Consider the following 22271-nt stretch of genomic DNA (forward strand, 5'->3'; position numbering starts at 1 on the left):
ATCAAAAGAAAGCTGGAGCAGCAACACTCCTATCAGACATAACAGAGGAAGGACACTACATAATGATCAAAGGATCAATCCAAGAAGATATGAGAACTGTAAATATATATGCACCCAACACAGGAGTGCCTAAATACGTAAGGCAAATGCTAACAGCCATAAAAGGGGAAGTTGACAGCTACACAATAATAGTGTGGAACTTTAACACCACACTTTCACCAATGCACAAGTCATCCAGACAGAAAAGCAGTAAAGAAACACAGGCCTTAAGTGATACATTAAACCAAATGGACTTAACCTATACAGGCCATTCCATCCGAAAGGAGAATACACTTTCTTCTCAAGTGCACATGGAACACTCTCCAGGACAGATCACATTTTGAGTCACAAATTGAGCCTTGGTAAATTTAAGAAAAATGAAATCATGTCAAGCATCTTTTCTGATCATAATGGTAAGTAATTAGAAATAATTACAGGGGGGAAAAAAACCTGTAAAAAACCCACAAATATGTAGAAGCTAGTGGATGTTACTAAACAACCAATGGATCACTGAAGAAATCAAAGAGCAAATTTTTAAAAACCAAGATACAAATGACAAAGAAAACATGATGATCCAACCTCCATGGGATGCAGCAAGAATAGTTCTAAGAAAGAACTTTATACCAATATAATTTTACCTCAGAAAACAAGAAAAATCTCAAACAACAACCTAATCTTACACCTAAAGCTACTAAAGAAAGAAGAACAAACAAAACCCAAAGTTACTAGCAGGAAAGAAATCCTAAAGATCAAACCAGAAATAAATGAAATCAAGACACAACAACAGAGAAGAACAATGGAACAAAAAACTGGTTCTTTGAAAAGAAAAAACAAAATTGACAAATCATTAGCTAGAGTCATCAGGAAAGAAAAGGAGAAGGCTCAAATAAATTAGAAATGAGAAAGCAAAAGTCACAACCAATATCATGGAAATACAACGGATCATAAGAGACTACTATAAGCAACTATACACAAATAAAATAGACAACCTAGGAGAAACAGATAAATTCTTAGGAAGGTACAACCTTCCAAGACTGAATCAGAAAGAAACAGAAAATATGAGCAGACCAATCACAAGTACTGAAATTGAAACTGATTAAAAAAAGACTCCCAAGAAACAAAAGTCCAGGACCAGATGGCTTCACAGGTGAATTTATCTCTATCAAACATTTAGAGAGGAGTTAACACGTATCCTTCTACTGAGAGAAAGAAGAAAGTCAGTCGCTCAGCCGTGCCAGACTCTTTGCAACCCATGGACTGTCACCTGCCAGGCTCCTCTGTCCATGAATTTTCCGGGCAAGAATGCTGGAGTTGGGTGCCATTGCCTCCTCCAATCCTTCTACCACCCTTTTAAAACTCTTTCAAAAAATTGCAGAGGGGGCTTCCTTGGTGGTTCAGAATCCACCTGCCAGTGCACCCGGAAGATCCTACACACCACAGGGCAACTAAGCCAGTGTGCCACAGCTGTGCCCTCAGCCCACGCTCCGTGACAAGAGAAGCCACGCAAGGAGGCCATGCACGGCAACTAGAGAGTAGCCCATTCGCCACAACTAGAGAAAGCCTGCACATAGCAACGAAGACCCAGAGCAGCCAAAAACAAATACATGAATCTTAAAAGAAAAAAAAAATCGCAAAGGAACACTCCCAAGCTCACTTTACAAGGCCACCATCACCCTGATACCAAACCAAAGATACCACAACAAAAGGAAATTACAGGCCAATATCACCGATGAACGTAGACACAAGAGTCCTCAAGGCAACACTAGCAAACTGAATCCAACAACACATTAAAAGGATCATACACCATGATCAAATGGGATTTCTCCCAGGAATGCAAGGGTTTTTTTAGAATTTGCAAATCAATGTGATACACCACATTAGCAAACTGAAGAATAAAAACCATGTGATCATCTCACTGGATGCAGAAAACTTTTGAAAAAACTCAACACACATTTATGATAAAAACTCTCCAGAAAGTGGGCAGAGTGGAAACCTACCTCAACATAATAAAGGCAATACATGACAAAACCACAGCTAACATCATTCTCAACAGTGAAACACTGGAAGTATTTCCTCTAAGATCAGGAACAAAACAAGAATGTCCACTCTTGCTACTTTTATTCAACAGTTTTGGAAGCTCTAGCCATGGCAATCAGAGAAGAAAGAAAGAAGAGGAATTCAAACTGGAAAAGAAGTGTAACCACCACTGCAGATGACACGATACTACACATGGAAAATCCTAAAATGCTATCAGAAAACTACTAGGGCTCATCAGTGAATTTGGTAAAGTTAGAGGATACACAAAGACATCTCTTACATTCCTATACACCAACAATGAAAGAAAATAAAGAGAAATTAAGGGGAAAAAACCCCCAGGACTTCGCTGGTGGTCCAGTGGTTAAGAATCCTCCTGCCAATGCAGGGGACATGAGTTCAATCCTTGGTATGGGAACTAAGATCCCACATGCCACAGGACAACTAAGCCTATGTGCCACAACTATGGAAGTGCCCTAGAGCCTGTGCTGCGCAACAAGAAAAGCCATCACAACGAGAAGCCCCCGCACCACAACAAATAGTCCCTGCTCTCCACAACCAGAGAAAGGCCATGAGCAGCAATGAAGATCCAGCGCAGCCAAAAATAAATAAATAATAATAATAAAAATCCCATTTACCATCACATCAAAAGGAATAAAATTCCTAGGAGTAAAACTACCTAAGAAGGCAAAAGACCTGTACTCTAAAAACTTTAAAAGACGCTGATGAAAGTAAGCAAAGATGATACAGAGAGATATACCATGTTCTTGGAATGGAAGATTCAATATTATCAAAATTATTATACTACCAGGGCAATCAACAGATTGCCAATCAACAGGGCAATCAATATATTCCCTACCAAATCACCAATGGCATCTTTCACAGAATCACAACAGAAAAGTTTACAATTTGTATGGAAACACAAAAGACCCTGAATAACCAAAGCAATCTTGAGAAAGAAAGACAGAGCTGGGGCAATCAGGCTCCTTGAATTTGGACTGTACTGGCACAAAAACAGAAATATAGATCAATGGAACAGGATAAAGATCAGAGATAAAACCATGCACCCATAGTCAAGTAGTCTATGACAAAGGAGGCAAAAACAGACAATGGAGGAAAGATGGTCTCTTCAGCAAGTGGTGCTGGGGGTACCTCCCTGGTGGTCCAGTGGTTAAGAATCTACCTTCCAATGTAGGGGACAGAGGTTTGACTCCTAATGGGGGAACTAAGATCCCACATGCTGTGGAGTAACTAAGCCCACGCAGCCGCAGCTAGAGAGCCCCTGCACCAATACTGAGCCTGCATGCTCTATAGCCTGTGTGCCGCAACAAAGGCCCAGTGCAGCCACCAAGAAAAAGATTTCAAACATTCAAATATCTTAAAAAAAAGGGGGAGGTAGGGAGAGGGGTACTTTCTTGGCAGTGCAATGGATAGGAATCCACCTGCCAATGTAGGAGACATGCATTTGATCCCTGGTCAGGGAAGATTCCACATGCTTGGGAGCAACTAAGCTCGGGCACAAGTACTGAGCCCAAGTGCTGCAACTACTGAAGCCTGTGCACCACGGCCTGTGCTCCCAACCAGAGAAGCCACTGCAACGAGGGGGCCGTGCACCGCAGCTAGAGCGCAGCCCCCGCTCTCTGCAACTAGAGTGTCTGTGCAGCGACGAAGGCCCAGCGCAATCGAGACAATGAAACCAAAAATCAGTAAGTATGTAAATGACAGTACATGCAGGTCAGGAAGCAACAGTTAGAAAGGGACATGGAACAACAGACTGGTTCCAAAAAGGAAAAGGAGTACATCAAGGCTGTATATTGTCACCCTGCTTGTTTAACTTATATGCAGAATACATCATGAGAAACGCTGGGCTGGAAGAAGCACAAGCTGGAATCAAGATTGCCAGGAGAAATATCAATAACTTCAGATATGCAGATGACACCACCCTTATGGCAGAAAGTGAAGAGGAACTAAAAAGCCTCTTGATGAAAGTGAAAGAGGAGAGTGAAAAAGTTGGCTTAAAGCTCAACATTCAGAAAATGAAGATCATGGCATCTGGTCCCATCACTTCATGGGAAATAGATGGGGAACCAGTGTCAGACTTTATTTTGGGGGGCTCCAAAATCACGGCAGATGGTGATTGCAGCCATGAAATTAAAAGATGCTTACTCCTTGGAAGGAAAGTTATGACCAACCTAGATAGCATATTCAAAAGCAGAGATATTACTTTGCCAACAAAGGTCTGTCTAGTCAAGGCTATGGTTTTTCCTGTGGTCATGTACACATGTTAGAGTTGGACTGTGAAGAAAGCTGAGTGCCGAAGAACTGTTGCTTTTAAACTGTGGTGTTGGAGAAGACTCTTGAGAGTCCCTTGGACTGCAAGGAGATCCAACCAGTCCATTCTAAAGGAGATCAGTGCTGGGTGTTCATTGGAAGGACTGATGCTGAAGCTGAAACTCCAATACTTTGGCCACCTCATGCAAAGAGTTGACTCATTGGAAAAGACCCTGATGCTGGGAGGGATTGGGGGCAGGAGGAGAAGGGGACGACAGAGGATGAGATGGCTGGATGGCATCACGGACTCGACGGACATGAGTTTGAGTAAACTCCGGGAGTTGGTGATGGACAGAGAGGCCTGGCGTGCTGCAATTCATGGGGTCACAAAGAGTCGGACATGACTGAGCGACTGAACTGAAATGAATCTAAAAAAAAGGGGGCAGAGGGGGGGAAGTGGTGCCAGGAAAACTGGACAGCTACATGTAAAAGAATGGCATCAGAATATTCTCAAACACCATACACACACACTAAAAATGCAGCATAAAGACCTAAATATAAGACTGCATACTATAAAACCCTTAGAGGAAAACATAGGCAGAACACTCTGACATAAATCACAGCAGTATCTTTTGGGATTCACACCCTACAGCAATGAAAACAAAAACAAACAATGAGACCTAATTAAACTCAAAAGCTTTTATACAAGAAAACCATAAACAAAACTAAAAGACAACCCACAGAATGGAAGAAAATATTTGCAAACGAAACAACTAAGGAGAGATTAATCTCCAAAATACACAAATAGCTCATGCAGCTCAACATAAAAAAACCCAACCAACCCAATCAAAAAATGGGCAGATCTAAATGGATGTTTCTCCAAATAGGACTTCCCTGGTGGCTCAGTTAGTAAAGAGTCCACATGTAATGCAGGAGACTGCCTGCAATACATAAGAGATGTGGGTTCAATCCCTGGGTTGGGAAGATCCCCCGGAGAAGAAAATGACAACCCACTCTAGTATTCTTGCCTGGGAAATCCCCTAGACAAAGGAGCCTGGCAGGCTGCAATCCATGGGGTTACAAGAGTCTGACATGATTTAGCAACTAAACCATCAGCACCAAACTGGACATACAGATGGCCAAGAAGCACACAAAAAGATGCTTAAAATCCGAAAAATGCAGATCAAAGCTGAAATGAGGTATCACTTCACACCAGTCAGAATGACTATCAGCAAAAGAATCTGGAAACAATAAATGCTAGAGAGGTGTGGAGAAAAGGAAACGCTCCTGCACTGATGATGGGAAGGTAAATTAGTGTACTCATTATGGACAATAGTGTGGAGCTTCTTTAAAAAAAAAAACAAAAACAAAAAAACAACTAAATACAGAACTACCATATGATCCAGCACTCCCACTCCTATACATGCACCCCAGTGTTCATTGGAGCTTCCCAGGTGGTGCAATGGTAAAGACTCTGCCTGCCAAATGCAGGAGACGCAAGAGAAGCGCGTTTGATCCCTGGGTTGGGAGGATCCCCTGGAGTAGGAAATGGCAATGCACTCCAATATTCTTGCCTGGATAATCTCATGGCCAAAGGAGCCTGGCTGGCTACAGTCCCCGGGGTCACACAACTGAGTAGGCACACACACGATGTTCATTGCAGCATTATTTATTTACAATAGCCAAGACTGTTAGTCACTCAGTCATGTCTGACTCTTTGTGACCGGATGGACTGTAGCCTGCCAGGCTTCTCTGTCCATGGAATTCTCCAGGCAAGAATACCAGAGTGGGTAGCCATTCCTTTCTCCAGGGGATTTTCTGGACCAAGGGACCAAAGCCAAGATATGGAAGCAACCCTAAATATAGATGTGGTACGTTTATACAATGGAATATTACACAGCCATAAAAGAGCAAAATAATGCTATCTGCAGCAACATGGATGGACCTAGAGACTGTCATACTACGTGAAGTAAATGAGACAAAGACAAATGACACATGATATCACTTCTATGTGGAATCTACAAAAATGGTACAAATGAATTTATTTTCAAAACAGAAATAGAGTCACAGATGTAGAAAACAAACTACAGTTACCAGGGGGATGAGGGAGAGTGATATACTGGGAGATGAGGACTGACATATACACACCATTGTATGTAAAACTGATAACAGTGCACATTTCACTGTCATTTTTTATATTAAGAGAAAAGATATTTCTGATGAGCTAAATAAACCTCTGGAGATGAATGAGCAGCATAACTAATTTAGCCATTGCTGTCTGTCATCTTCAGACAACAGTCAATAGCTTCATCTTACATTTTGTATTTCTTTGCATTGTGATGGTTTCGCATGTTAATAAAAATGAAAAAGCATTGCAGGTGTTTTAGTATTTGTTGTATAGAAAATATAAGTTTTTAATCTAAAAAATAAAAAAGTAAAAAAACCTGACAATAACGACCTGCTGTAAAGTACAGGGAACTCTATTCAGTATTCAGTAATGACCTACATGAGAAAAGAAATCTTAAAAAAAAAGTAGATATACGTATACCCTATTTACTGTACACCTGAAACTAACACAACTATATCAACTATATTCCAATTTAAAAAAACCAAACACAAAAAGATATACAGTCTTCCACTGCAGCATTATTTACAACAGTCAAGACACAGAAACAACCAAAATGTCCATTCATGGATAAATCAATAAAAAAAGGTTTGGTATATATAATGGGATGATTATTCAGACACTTAGAAAAGTGAAATCTTGCCATCTGAGACAATGTGAATGGGCTTTGACGGCATTACACCAAGTCAAATAAATTACATCGAGTCAAACAAATTAGAGCAAGACAAATACCACATGGTCTCACTTACATGTGGAAACCAAGAAACAAAAGAAAATTAAGCTCATAGAAGATTAGGGGTAAGGGAAAAGGATGTATGAAACTACAAACTTCCAATTATAAAATATAAATCATAAAATTATAAATTAATAACATTTAATTATAAATTATAAAATACATCACAGGGATATAAGGTACAGCATGATGACTAGAGTTAATAATATTGTATTGCATATTTAAAAGTTACCAAGACAGATCTTGATTCTTCATAAAAAAACTTTTTTTGCAACCATGGTGACGGATGCTAACTAGACTTACTGGGGTGATCCTTTTGCAATATGTACAAGCATCGAATCATGTTGCACACCTGAAACTCATGTAGTTATATGCCTGCTGCTGCTGCTAAGTCGCTTCAGTCGTGTCCGACCCTGTGCGACCCCACAGTCGGCAGCCCACCAGGCTCCCCCGTCCCTGGGATTCTCCAGGCAAGAACACTGGAGTGGGTTGCCATTTCCTTCTCCAAGTTATATGCCTATTATACCTCAAAAAATACTTTTACAAATAGTTATTTAAATATTTAAAATTACTTGCTTTAATAGTCTTAGATTCCGAAAAATTGCTTGTGATATATTCAATTCTTCTAGATTTGAGCCACGTAATTTTAGTACTACTCCATTTTGCAGTTTAGAAAAGTAGAAGGCTCCACGTTCGGAAGTAACCCGGCAGTCCTAGTCTTTCTTGGGTAAACCATCCAGTTTAAATTCATTCTAGTACGAATTCACAAGGGGTTTGAAAGCAGGCTTCAAGTGACCGAAGACAAAAGAATGAGACATTTAAAGAAAGCGACCCCTCGATATTGCGGTGGGGAGGGGTGGGGAAATCACCCCTGTAGGCTTTAAGACATTCACCTGGCTAAAAATACGGTGCTAGGCTGAGGACCCGTCTCCCAAACCCCCGTGTTCCCTGGACTGTCTACTTGGCACCCGGTGGACAACAAGGCTCCTGGCCGCCTCCCTTTCCTTCCCATTCCGGGAGCGCCGCGGGACCATTCAGGCATCGAAACTGGTAACGGGCGAGGCCGAAAATGCCCTCCCACAAGACCCAATCGACGTAACGCCTGCTCTGGAGAGTGGCAGGGAGTGCGGGCCGGTTCACCCAGTACCTGGGGAATAGGCGCTTCCCGCCTCGGAGCGGACAGAAGTGGCGAAGCCAGATCAGACCAAGGTACCTACTTCCCCGAACACCTCTCCCGCCGCAGCAGAGATCGCAGAGGTGGGCCGACGACCCGGAAGCGCTCGCAGAACCTGGAAGTGACAACACAGGGGTGGGCCGAGGAACCCCGCCCCTTCCCGATCCCGCCATCCACTCACGCCTGAGAAGGCGGGGGTGCGGAGGGAGGAGCGTGGAGCCGCAGTTTTCAAGCCTACATCGCTCACCCCACTTAGATCCCGAGTAACTCACCAGGTTCACTACATAATGAATAAGAATTATACCTTTATAGGTTGTTCTTCACTATTAGACACACTATTAGAAAATCTAAGGCAGTCCCATTTTATGCCTGCAGCGTGTTTAGCGTAATACTGTTGAAGACCCTGTAAACTGAAGACAAACTCTTAAGTTTATAGCAAGAATTCAAAACAGTGCGCAATTAACTTAACCCAGCAAGCGCTTGGTTTGTGAACCATATAGTATTTTGATTTGGGAGAATCCGTATTTAAAACTTGTGCCTGCTGCTGCTGCTAAGTCGCTTCAGACGTGTCCGACTCCGTGCGACCCCATAGATGGCAGCCCACCAGGCTCCCCCGGCCCTGGGATTCTCCAGGCAAGAACACTGGAGTTGGTTGCCATTTCCTTCTCCAATGCGTGAAAGTGAAGTCGCTCAGTCGTGCCCGACTCTTAGCGACCCCATGGACTGCAGCCTAACAGGCTCCTCCATCCATGGGATTTTCCAGGCAAGACTACTGGAGTGGGGTGCCAGTGCCTAATACAAGACAAATACTTAAATATATATTCGCATTGTGTAATCTCAAGTGGTATCCTAACTGTGGAACAAAGGAAGCTGGAACATGCACAGCTGTTTGCTGTTAAGCAGCTAAACAGTGAGTAGAGGAGTAAATGCAAAACAAGTGCTACCATTTGGAACCTCTGAGCAGGTCCACAGAGTAAACAGGTTATTTATGCTATGTTTTCAGCCACTTAGTGAACTGATGTCACTGGTGGATTCCCCATGACTGAACTAATTCCAAACTATGAAATACGAAGTGTGATTATCCTTAAGATAATGTTTAAAATTAAAGCAGGATGAATTCTTTACCCCTCTGAATAGGAAGCAGCACCCAAAGTACAGAAACAAGAATAAAGGTCTAAAACTATCTGAAAAGCTTGCAAGATAAACTTTGTAAAATTTCTGTAGTGAAATGGGAGACAGAACAATGTGATAAAATGAGTCAAAAACAAACTTTACAATTAATTTATTTAAATTCATTAACGTTGCAAAAATATGATGTGCAACAAATCAGGACACAAGTTACTGTATTCCTAACAAGTCAAAGAAAATATTACATCTTAGTATCAATAAATCAAGACCAACCCTAGTATTTCTTACAGGGACCAACCACATCAACATCTTGCACACAGTTTTTAGACGTGAATCTCCCTCACTGTAAAAGGAGACCACTAGGCTACACAACATTATGTGAATAGTGGTAAAATGATCACAGCACGTTAACTGTGTCTAAATGACAGCATGTGAACTTAGAGTAAGAAAAATGTTTGAATTCTGGAAATACACTTATCAAAGTGCATTAGTGTCTTAACGAATTCTGAATTGTGTTCCATGTGCCCCAAAGTCTGTGCAAGTCAGTGCCCTGAACATCACAAATATTTACTAGCTAGTTTACGTAAATAAAACTGTTTAAGGGGCATAACTTTAGAAAATTCAAATACAAAAAGTGCAGTGGAGCAGCTAATTAACATTACTTTCCAAGTTCCTCCCTAGCTAAACTGAATGTGAAAATGTATCAAAATTTCAAAATGCAAATGTTTTAACCTCTTGCAGAATGTCTTATAAAATAGAACTAGCTATCTGAAAGAGATAATAATTCTTTAGTATCATGAAAGCACTAAACCTTTGATTTTCTTCTGTTGTATGATGTATTAAATACATGCTTTATGTAGACTTTCCATAGCATTTTTAAAGTAGTTCTCAAAACATAATTGGGTAGATCTACCATATATAGCTGCAGCAAAGTAACAGTTCTCTTCAAATTTTAGTGTCACTCCTTGCCGGTCAACACATTAGTTTCAATTACCATTTACAACTTCAAAGGAAAGTTACATTACTAGGACTCATCACTGATCTGAGTCTAATTTATTCAGAATCTTGGGGCAGGAAGAGAAGGGTGAAAGGCTCCCCACGTAATTCTTCTTTACTATTACAACACTAATAAACTCCCACTTCTCTTACCCAGCTGACCTTCTCATGCAAGCATGCAAGTCCAAGTCCTTAACTTTCTGCCAGCAACTCAAATTCCACAATCCCTATTCCCAACAGAGTACTTGGTCTAACTTTTAAGTGCGTTAGTTCTTCTAGATATCCCACCCTTCTGTGATCTGTGATCCATTTCTCAAATGTCTATACAGGATAAGAAAAAACATAAGGCATGTAAAAACAGAATGGGGTAGCCATATCTATCTATTTTCAGTCTGTCTCCTCCTCCTCCTGATTAAGCAATGTTAGCACTTCTCCACATATAACATGGGGCAAAGGATCAAACTGCTGTCACCTTACGTACAACCTTTCCAATCTCATTAGGAAACTGGACTGTTCTACTTGATGATCCTAATGCTAATTTACCTGTCAACTGAAGAAATCTAAAAAGCCACTTCTGTATTAATTCAAACACTTTCAAATTCCCTGAGCACTCCCATGACAACAGCCAGAGTAACAGAGTCATTTACAAGAAGGCTCTGTCAAAAAAGCGGATTCCTTACCTTTTTAAGTTCTGGAATTGCAGCTGAAAGACAGTCTAGCTACCTATATAAACCTGTCAATCAGCAAATTTCAATATTCAGTATAGTTACTAAATAACAATGTCCATTTTGGAACAATACATTAAATGTTTACCAGCCATGAAATGTCAAAAGTAACCTATCCCATAACCCTACATTTTAACCTGAGCATTGTAACTGCCAACATTCCCTATTTAAACTTGCTTCTGTATGAAGAGACAAAGAAAGCAAGCAGAAGGAAATATGCATTCTCATTGGAGGTATTACCAGCCTTTGCACCCTTCACTCCAGTCTCCTTATTCATGTATTCTGTATGTAGCCTGCAATATTCTGTAAATTCCTGCTTGATACAAAAAATGGTACCAACAGCTGCCATATATAGTACTTCCCTTAACAAGGACACATTCAGTGGCATCTTAGAGAACAACTAACTTTATCCCTAGGCCCTACTTAGAATCATATATCCTCACATATCCCCCCACCCCCAGTTAAAAAGACTATTAAGCTTAAATTGTGGGATCAATATATTGACTACCCTTGGTGCTAATAAGGAATATGTCCAAGAAGAAACACAAATTACTTTATGAGAAACTTTTGACTAAAAAAAGAGACACTCCAAACTCAAACACAACAAAAAATAGTGACAGAAGCATCAAATTAAACAAGTTAAATCCATGATCCCAGCAGAAAGATAAAACACAATTCTATCTATTTACCCTAATCAGTAATGGAAAATTAAAATTAAATGATACAGGGAAAATGTCACACAGTCACATTACTATTTATAAATAACAAATTTAATAAATACTTTTCCTCTAGCCTACATGTTATGATCTTCAGTCTCATAGTTATGAAACATTATAGGGCATGTCCCTGGACCAGATTCCATTAAGGTATAGGTTAGAACAGGTATTCTTTTAAATCTAGTGATTGATAGCACACCCCTTTGCTTATATCACATTCCCTCTGAATTTTAATGTTCTAATAGAATATAGGCTACCTCTCCTTCAAAAAAAAAGAGTAGGAATATGCACCACTTTTGCAACAAGTTGTATCTATAGTCAGGAACAATGCTTGTGAAAGCAAAAGTCAATCAACAGTAACAGGCTGAAACTGAAGAACTGGGTACTAAGTGGGGAGGAAAGTCACATATTAAAAAGCTCAGCCCAGTTTGAAACTACTTTTCAGATGAAAAAAAATCACTTAAAGCACTCTACAAATATACACTCTAATCACAAATAAATTCAGTATGATCCTTTATTCATAATTCTCACGTAATAAATTCAGAAGGAATGCCTAAATTGTTAGTTTGCATTTGCAACACAAAGTATTTCTAAGATCTGAGCAAGCAATATGGTTTTGGTTTTAGTCACTGTAATGATGATAGTTCAGGATCTGCCTACAGCTGCTGGATCCAAGTCAAGTCAGAAGGCTACTGAGGGAAGAGTCTCATCCTGGGAATCCTCCAGCCTCTCTCAAAATAGCACTTGGGTTAGCATGTCAAGTTTATGAGTGGAGAGGACAAAGAGTAAAGGAAATTCTCTTCTGTAATAGAAAAGTTTATACTGAAAACAGTAATGATAAAAGCCAATCTAGGATAGAATAAAGCTTGAAGATTTAGCTCTCATTCTTCTCAATTTCACTACTCTTTTCATATAAATTACCTTATGTGAAGGGCTGGAGTATGGTATGACCCTTAAATTAGACAAGTACTGAGTTCACCAAATATATGAGTCCCACAAGTATATTAGACCAATCTGTTGCTTCTGGATGATTTTGTGGGTAATTAAGTTCTACCTGGGGGCATAAGTACAATTTCAATGTAGAGGTACTTACCAAATTAAACAAGGAGTTTATATGCTTACACCAAATGAGTCATCCACAACACCACAGTATGATGATGCTCTAAGACTTACAAAATAACTTAGTTTACAGTACTGTCAACACAATTTAACAGAAAATGTGAAAACACACCACATCTAACTAGGTCGAACACCTGATAGGAAAGTGTTTTGGTAAAGTGCCCACATTGAACGCAGTTAAAAAAGCAGCCCTGTTTTCTAAAGAGAAGATGTGACAGCGAGTAACTCATCACATTCTCTAACTATTACACTGCACTCACACAAATTCATAAGAGTGATATCCTGGACACACAGCTTATTTCACATTAGTGAACAAACCTAACATTTTTATGAAGTGTTGACTTTTGGCCAGAAGATAAAATGTCCAAAATATACATATATATACACAAACTCCAATTCTTAACCTCTTTAAATTCTCTAATTCTAGAAATGGCTTTTTGATTTGTCTTTAAAAAAAAAAGTGCGCGATATACTTATATTTGTGTCTGAATTAAGAAACAATAAATGTTAAGTGAGAAAAATGTTCAGAATGGTACTAATCTATTTAGATTATGTACACGACCTTTGAATACTCATGAAAACCAGTTTAATTGTCCCTCACCTTATAAGCATATTTTCGAAGTGACCCAGGAAGTATATTTAACCATTTACAAAAACAAAACTTCTAACATGCACTTTAAAAAAATCATGGTCTTATTTACCTGCATATTTGTCCACAAGAAAGGTATACATTAAAAAATATTGCTCAAAAACATAAAAATATATATTATCTCTTTCCTTTTTCCATTTAGGCATATAAATATTTTACTGAAGAAAATGCATCATTTAACAAACAAATGCAAAAATTGCTTTATATAAAGTGTGGTTCTCTGCTATTTAGCAATATAAAATATAAAATGATTACAATATAATTAGCTAGTACAGAACTAAATTCAAGAGATCTGCAAACCAACACAGCAGTGAACAGTCCCTTATACAAAAGTCCATTACGAAAAAGTCAAGTCAATTCTGTAACAGGTTACATAAAAATCAGGACCAATAAATGCATTATAAATGCAAAAAAGCACTGCTTCATCAGCACATTCTTCAGTTGTGTTTGGACTAGATGCCAAACTTACTGTTCATTTTTCGGTTCATCTTGTTTTCCATTAAGCTCTTGATCAACTCTGTTTAATGAAAAATAATACAGATAATAAGTTATCAGCAAATGATCAATTTTCTTTTTAAAAATAATGACAAATTTTACCATAGATTATTATTCTGTTAAAAACAAAGCTTTGCAAAGAAGCAGACATAGTAAAAAGGTTACCAAACATTCTCCCAACCAGGAAAAGATAACTTTTAAAGGCAAGAGGACACTGGCAAGAATGTGACTGCTGCTGCTGTTTTTTTCCTAAGAATAAGATACTTCATGTACAAATGCACATAAATTTTATTAGAAGTTCAAATTACAACAGGCATATTAAGATGTTGAACTGTAACATGGCTGGGGCAGGGAGCTAAGTGATCTGAGTGGCAGGAAAAATAACTTGTCAAAAACTATTTTGTTAACTGATATATTTAAATGCCACAACTGCCACCAACTGATCAATTTGTATTTTTAAGTTCAGTGATGAAAGTACATATTTATGGATGCCATAATTATTCTCCAGAATTTTACTGGTATACTAAGAATTTGAATGCTTTTCATTTATCTTGATAGTAAGAAGTCACAGAATTTAATAATCAGAAATATCTAGATGTAGATTAAAAATTAGGAGTTTATGTAATTAACCACAAGAAACTTACAGACAACCCTTCACAGATAATGTACAACAATTTATAACTATTATATTTGTATGTTTTTATTTGTAGTACTTTGAATCACTGATGGAGTTTAAAACATCTTGGTATGATATATGAAGATACTTTTCACACTTGTTTCTATTACTATGACCAAAGCCTTGGCCTGTGGTAAAGCCAGATTAACAACATTTAAAAATATTAGTTATACTGGTATCAAAAATTTGAAAGGTACATATTCTTGATAAGGCATGCAATATATACATCAATCTTTTCAACATCTGAAATATCAGTATGAACTAATTTCATAATTGCTTTATTTTAAAACTCTGTTCAAACATTTTAACAGTCAACATCTATCTGGCTACACTTACACTGTGTTGTTTGAAACCCACATCTAAAACTGCTATATTTAAGCACACTTAGCTCTGAATCTTCCTATCACCAGTACTCATTATAGAGATTTTACCTTGAGTAAGTTCCCCACAGGTAGCTTCTGTTAATTTGATATTAAAAACATGCCCTTCTATTTTTAAACTTGAATGTTGTCATTTTCAAGCTGACAAGGATTATTTTTCAAGGCTAAAGAAACTTTGTACAAAAACTAAGAAGTGCCTGAAAGATACATGTAATGATTCTATTTAAGGTTAAATAAAACAAAAGTTTAAAAAAAGTCAAGATAAAAAGAGTACTTGTAAGTTTCAAACAATACATTTAAATAAAAAGTACAATTCCACTTTTTTTCTGGTGCCTAAGTTACTTAACTAAGAATTTTGTAAAAAGATACAACACAGCAGATTTCATCCACAAAGGCAATTCATCTTGAAATCTATGAAGCAGCTGCCTTCAAAATATTCTATAATTACAGACTATATTTCAGCCAGTTGTCTGGCAAGTGCACACCAATGCCCTGAGAGGAGTGAGAAATGAGCAAGATCTAAAATCATTGTTCTTATCTCTATCTAAAAATCTTTAGCTGTAAAGTGTCATATAGAAATGTAAAGTGTCATATGTATGTGTAGAAATGTAAAGTGACATATGACATATGTCATATGTCAAATGTAAAGCTATGATTTGATCATGTGGTCAACTGAATTCTTGCTCATCAACAGAACCAAAATGTGTTTGAAGTTAAATGTGAAGTTAAGGATATTTCAGCTTTAATTCCTCACAGTGGTCCAAATAATAAATAAATCTCACGCCTTAACTCTTATGAAAGATTGTATGAATCTGTTTTGCTGATTTAATTGTCAATATTTTAAAAATCCATTAACAAGTCAGATCTAAATCCTGTACTTTTCTAAATTACTATATAAAATAGTACTAATTTATACCCTTGCCTTTCATCTTCTATGCTAACATATTAACAGATGACAGTCTGTTATGCTCAAAGCAGAAGTATTCAAAATTAAATTAAAGATGGAAAGCAGAGTGTTTAACTATCAAATGGTATATTGAACTTTTAGGTATTTTATCACATGGAGAATTTGACTAGTTAGCAGGCCATTGTTTAAGCATACAAGGAAATCAATGTTGGTTAGCCAAAGAATATCTGCATTGTAAATATAATTATCAACCCCAGGGGGGAAATCTGATATATTAAAAAAGAACATAAATATTTCAAAAGCACAAATTGGTAAGGTATTATAAGTAATTGATATTTCAAAGAGCATTCTTAGGAATTTACCATCTGTTATTTATACCAAAAGGAGGAAGGAGACGTGGTCTTTATTTTCTAACTGGTATTATTAAGTGGCCTTTATTTTCTAACTGGTCTTTATTTTCTATGTAGAGAGAATCCAAGCCACACTCAGCAGCAGGAACTTTGGATTCACTGCATATATGGGTCCTGGGGTATATTTATATTTACAAATGCTGTTATCTTTGTCTACAAGCTAACCAACCGAAAAGGAAGAGTTAGTCTGTGCAATGCAAATGGACTAGTCTAGATGCAACCCAGTCAAGGTGTGCATATACCTTTTCTTTTTCTTTTTTAACTTTTCTTCTTCATACCTTGGTGGGGAAGAGTTATTTTAGTAAATATACATGTTATGAAGATGAACAAAAACTAAAAAAAAAAAAAGGCTCTAACAATAAACTCAAGTTTGTAGGCAAACGCAAAAATATTTAATACACCATATAGAAAGTCAGAACTGATGTAAGAAACGTGGTGTTGATATATTCAACAAACTAAAACCTCAGATTATTAGAACAAAGAAACATTTTTCTATATTATAGCACTGCGATACTCAAGTATTTATGTTAACAGCCTTCTGCTAAGTCCTTCTAGAAGTTACGTAAGTAAATTTGGTAAATAGAACAAATTACAGCCACTGAAAAGTATCAAGGTTAGACTGATATAAATATATTTTATTTCCCTAGTAATATGATTATTCGATGCCATAATGAGCTTACTTAAATTTAAAGAGCAGCATGTTCAGGTGTGGAGAATGTGCTTTAGTACTGGCCAATCAAGAATCATCTCTTAGACTGTCACTAGTCTTTAAAATTATAAATGAACCAAACCAGAAACAATTTCTCCTACTTCAACTGATAGCCCAAAGAAAACAGTGACTTAAAAGGTAGGTGTTAAAAAGTGTCTTCTTCCCCCTTTTCTTCGTTATTAAAAAAAGAGCAGTTACAAAATATTTATAATATATGAAGGGAGAAAGAATAGATGCTGAAATATTTACCTCTTGTATATTAAAATATAAAGATCCAAATACAATGAAATAAATAAAACACAACATACTGTTTTATGCATTCTGGTATTCCAACATATTCCATGGGGACAAGCTCTGCTAGTTCTGCCAAATTAAAGACGTATCTAATTTTTTGGCTGAATTTTGAGCTATAGAAAAAAAATAAAGATAAATACCTTAATATTTTTGACCAACAGAATTGACAAAACATTCATACAAAGAGTTTGTAGATTTTTTTTTTTTTGAGTTAATGGCTCTCAGAAAATTACCTAATAAAAGGTCTTGTAACAGCCAGAAGTGTTCTTATAAACCAAGAGGGATGTACAATGATTAGAGATTTTAGGTTTTTCCGTAACCTGGAGTTAAAAAAAAAAAAAAAGTTTGAAAAAACTCTACAAATTCTAATGCTAGAAGAAAAGCTAAGTCATCAATAAGTTTGTAAGTCTATACAAAAAACTGAAAAACAAACAAACAAACAAACAAAAAACCCTCATTCAAGAGCTGTCATTTAGATATATTACTAAAGACAACAAAAGATAAAACAAAAAGCACTCCTAAATTGAAATGGCCCTTCCCACTGCCATGAAATTAATTCTACTTCATTCATATTTATTTTCACAGTATAGCCTGTTATTAAATGTCTCCTAGTATACAACTTGTCTTCAGGACTCTGTCAGTCAGGGGTAGAGGTCAATGATGAATACAAAAGTAAGCTCTTTTCATTTCTCAGGAATGAGGGGAAACTGTTACTGATTTCTTCAACAACATGAAAGGCACTGGGCAGGCAGAAAGATGAGAGGGGAAATCACCTAGGCAACAGGCAACATGAATCAGATCTAATGTATTCTTGTGGAGTCTAAATGGAGAAGGAAATGGCAACCCACTCCAGTATTCTTGCCTGGAGAATCTCATGGACAGAGGAGCCTGGTGGGCTACAGCCCATGTGGGGTTGCAAGAGTCTGACACCACTTAGTGACTAAACCACCACCGCCAACACCAAGTCTAAAATTCTGATTAAAAGTTAAATGCATTATCCCAGACAACTTAAAATGATGAAATGAAAACTGCTGTTTTATTGTTATAGTTTACACTTATCATAATCATTAAACATTAAAAAATTACATGAACCAGCCAATGTCATGTTCCTGTATGAAGAGAAACCTATTCATAGACCTGAGTTGATTAAACTACTCTGAATTAGCTGTGGTCAAATCAAACCAAAGAGAGAATCAAAATTCCTTCTATTAGCATGCACGACTCTCAGAAGAATACAATTCTAGAGCTCACTCCAAAGAAAGATTACAGATAAATAAGCATCATAAATAACGAAATACAGTAAGCACTATGTGCTCAGTCGTGGTCGATTCTTTGCGACCCCATGGACTGTAGCCCACCAGGCTCCTCTGTCCATGGACTTTTCCAGGCAAGAAACTGGAGTGGTTTGCCATTTCCTTCTTCAACTAAGCACTATAAATGAAGCAAAACCCAGAATGTAATAAAATAGGAAATGTACTGAATTCCCCATCCTCTCCCAAAATATGAACTATAGGAAAATGTCTGATGTGGAACAAAAGAAGAAATAAAGAGCAATTTTGTAAGTCTGAAAATAGAAACTTGCTATGAAATTAGTAAATGTAATTTATAAAGTAGATACATGGTACCTGTAAATGGTAACAGAAAATAAATTTTAAACTAATAAGGACATTATAAAATTTATTCAGACTAGCTTTTAACTTGTATTTACAATACCTTCTATCAATTTGTTGATAGCATTTCCTGAGCCATCCCAGACTGGGCATTTTTCTCCGAGTTGTTGCACCATTTAAATAAACTATCATGTAGTTTTCTGCTACTAACAGCTCCAAAGTGCCAATAACATACCTATAAAAATAAAGTCTTAAACACTGCTATGCAGAACCAAACCAGGTTTATCCAAATAACACAATTCCCTTCCCTGTCCTTCACTGAAAGCAAAAATTCAAAACTCTATTAGTATTATTGCCATTTAAAGAAAAAAAAAAAAACTTTCTTTTAGAAATACACATTGAAATGTTTATAGATGATAAATACTTGCAGGTATTGCTTCAAAATTATATCATGAGGGAAGTATTTATGGGAATAATGTATAAACTGATAATTGTGGAAGTGGGTGATAGACAAAGATTTAATATATACTTCTCTCTACCTTTGTATATGTTTGAAATTTCCCACAATAAAGCACTTAATGTGTCCTTAAATGTAAAATAAAGAAGTTGGAACAAATAATCTGTAATATCCCTTCCAGTTTTAAAATGACAATTCTTCTATTGAGTTGGAATAGTTTCAGAATGTCAAATAACAGACTTAAGGAACCAGAACCAGGATATTTACAATTTTTACCTAGCTAAATAAAGTGCACTTTCTTAAACTAGAGATCTGATTTACTCAGTTCTTTCCAAATATTGTGATGATCTACTTACTTAAAGAGATTGTCCATCAGGTATCTATAGTTAGGTTGACCACTTTCAGGCATAAAACAGACCGCAAATACAACAATGGCATTTAATCCATCTCCATAATACCCTGAAAAAGAAACCAGCATGATTATACTCTGAAGACTTTACAGGGGATATCATTTATAGTTGATAAATTATAGTGGTTTATGTTCCACACATTTCTGAATCAAAAAGTATATTTTTTGCTGTCATTGGTCTGACCTTGTATCGTCTTACAAAGATCTTTAAATCCTCTCTTCTCAAAAACAATAAAATTTGATGAGGAAATGGTGGCCATATAAACCAGAAACCCACTTAAATTAGCATACTCAGAAAGCCAGCCCTATTTTATCAAGTAGACAGAATGATATAATCCAAGAATATACAACATCTGCAATAAAACATTCTTATGCAACTTTTTTTTACATGTAAATAGTAAATGTAAAAATAGTTTCACATTCAGTGATGTCTAGCATTTTGTAGCTTTTAGGGTCTTACAAAGTAAGAAAAGATTGTATCTCTGATATAAGACTAAGTGAAGAAAAACAGCACTAAAACATGTTTTAATTATAATCTCTAAAATGTAAATGTTTTAATTATAATAGGTATTAAGCTGAAACCAGCAACAAGTATTTCTGCTTTAACTCTCATTCCTGTTGTTTACAAACATGCACTGAAAAGCTTGAACGCTCCGTCAGAATCTTCACCGCCTTTCTTAACCCCTTAGTCACAAAACACACTGCAGTAACTCGGTAGGACAAAATGGCCCTAATTACTATTTTCTCTTAAATAAAGTGCTATGTCTCAAAAATATTAGGTTTAAACCATGAGGTAGGTCTCACAACTTGCTTCCAATGAATGGAGCTGAATTAATACATAATCTGTGGACTTCCTGATCCATATTATCCTGTTTTCTTCACTGCGTAAGACTAAATTAGGCAGAATAATGCAACTGCAAACATTCAAGTGATTTGTTTTCAAATGAATGAAGACCATAGAAATAAGCAGGAGAAAGCATTTGGCAGAGAGTAAATTAAGCAGAAATGACTATGTGAAAAAACCAATCTGCTTGACCTATGTGGCACCTTGTCCTGCATTAGGAGGAATTCAGGTTATATGACAGGATCTACAGAGTAACATTCTGGTGCTATTTAAAGAGTGACTATGCAAACTTCTACATACAGGACAGTCAGAATGATAGAAATTATAGCTGTACTTCACAGCTTTTCCTATTTGACTTGTAAATTTCTTAAGGAACCAAGCCTTATATTTGTATATTCCAGAAATACACAAAGTAGGTGTTCCATAAAAATGCAGAATGAATTCTCTACTTTGTGGTAAAGCTATGTGATTTGTTCACAGTTTTAAGGTAAATTAAGAATCATATTTTAAAGGGCCAGGTTGTATTTATAAGCGCAAAGACTTGTACAACAATGCTCACGGCAGTTTTAATCATAATAGCTCAGACTGGAAAAATCTCACATGGCCCATCAAAATAGAGATGGATAAACAAATCAGCAGTAACAAGGAATGAACTGCCGATACATGCAACAACAAGGATAAATGTCAAAATCATTATGCTGAGTGAAAGCAGACGAGTGTAAACTGTGATTCCAGTTACAGGAAATTTTGTAACAGGCAAAACTAACCATGGGGTAGGCATTACAATGGTGGTTACTGCAGAGAGGGTATTCATTGAGAGGGAGCACCCGAGAATTTTCTGGGGCAATGAAAATGTTCTGTCTGTCTATAGGGTGTAGATTATATGAGTATATATGGTTATATAGGCATTTGTCAAAACTCAGTGAATCATACACTTAAGATTAGAGCATTTCTAATGAAACAAGAAAGATAAATACTCTATCATTTGTATCTAAAATATCTACACTCTCAGGAACAGAGATTAGAACGGTGATTACCAGAGATGGGATAAAAGGGGAAATAACAGTCAAAGTACAAACTTCCAGTCAGAAGATGAGTAATTTCTGGGGACTAATGTACCACATGGTGACAACAGATAACACAGTTAACAATATCTATCATGTACTTAAAAGTTGCTAAAAGGGGAGTCTCGACCTTAAATGTTCCCACCACAAATAAGAACTGGTAATTATGAGATGTGATGCAAGTGTTAACAAATGCTATGGTGGCAATCATTCCCAATACAGAATGCATCAAATCAACATATTTTATACCTTAAACTTATATACAATGTTACATGTCAGTTTTCTCTCAATGAATATGGAAAATTAA

At 36.9% G+C, this 22271-nt stretch overlaps 2 protein-coding genes and 1 non-coding gene across 9 annotated transcripts in view; 1 reads left to right on the top strand and 2 right to left on the bottom strand.

Moving 5' to 3' along the window:
* GTF2A2 (general transcription factor IIA subunit 2) overlaps nt 1–8502 on the bottom strand; it is a 33800-nt gene extending 25298 nt beyond the window's left edge. The window contains exon 1 of one of the 2 annotated variants that reach the window (XM_006072336.4): nt 8350–8502. The gene's annotated coding sequence lies outside the window, so the exon portion shown is untranslated. The remainder of the gene's footprint in view (nt 1–8349) is intronic. The other variant, XM_006072337.4, reaches the window with a different exon arrangement.
* LOC112577875 lies at nt 6516–6641 on the top strand. Its single transcript, XR_003102077.3, has one exon. It is a non-coding gene; the product is annotated as a small nucleolar RNA SNORA19 (small nucleolar RNA).
* Nucleotides 8503–9643: 1141 nt separating the features above from the next.
* Nucleotides 9644–22271, bottom strand: part of BNIP2 (BCL2 interacting protein 2) — a 223338-nt gene continuing 210710 nt past the window's right edge. For 4 of the 6 annotated variants that reach the window (XM_044925070.2, XM_044925068.2, XM_044925071.2 and 1 more), the window contains 6 exons: nt 20004–20106; nt 19294–19425; nt 17814–17900; nt 17595–17693; nt 16820–16855; nt 9644–14226 (listed from right to left, as the gene is read on the bottom strand). In XM_044925070.2, coding sequence (XP_044781005.1) covers nt 14175–14226; nt 16820–16855; nt 17595–17693; nt 17814–17900; nt 19294–19425; nt 20004–20106 — 509 coding nt within the window. In that variant the 3' untranslated portion in view covers nt 9644–14174. Of the gene's footprint in view, nt 14227–15311; nt 16856–17594; nt 17694–17813; nt 17901–19293; nt 19426–20003; nt 20107–22271 lie in introns of all 6 variants that reach the window. The other 2 variants (XR_006542806.2, XM_044925067.2) reach the window with 2 other exon arrangements.

This window comes from Bubalus bubalis, chromosome 11 (assembly GCF_019923935.1).
Source record: "Bubalus bubalis isolate 160015118507 breed Murrah chromosome 11, NDDB_SH_1, whole genome shotgun sequence".
Taxonomy (NCBI): domain Eukaryota; kingdom Metazoa; phylum Chordata; class Mammalia; order Artiodactyla; family Bovidae; genus Bubalus; species Bubalus bubalis.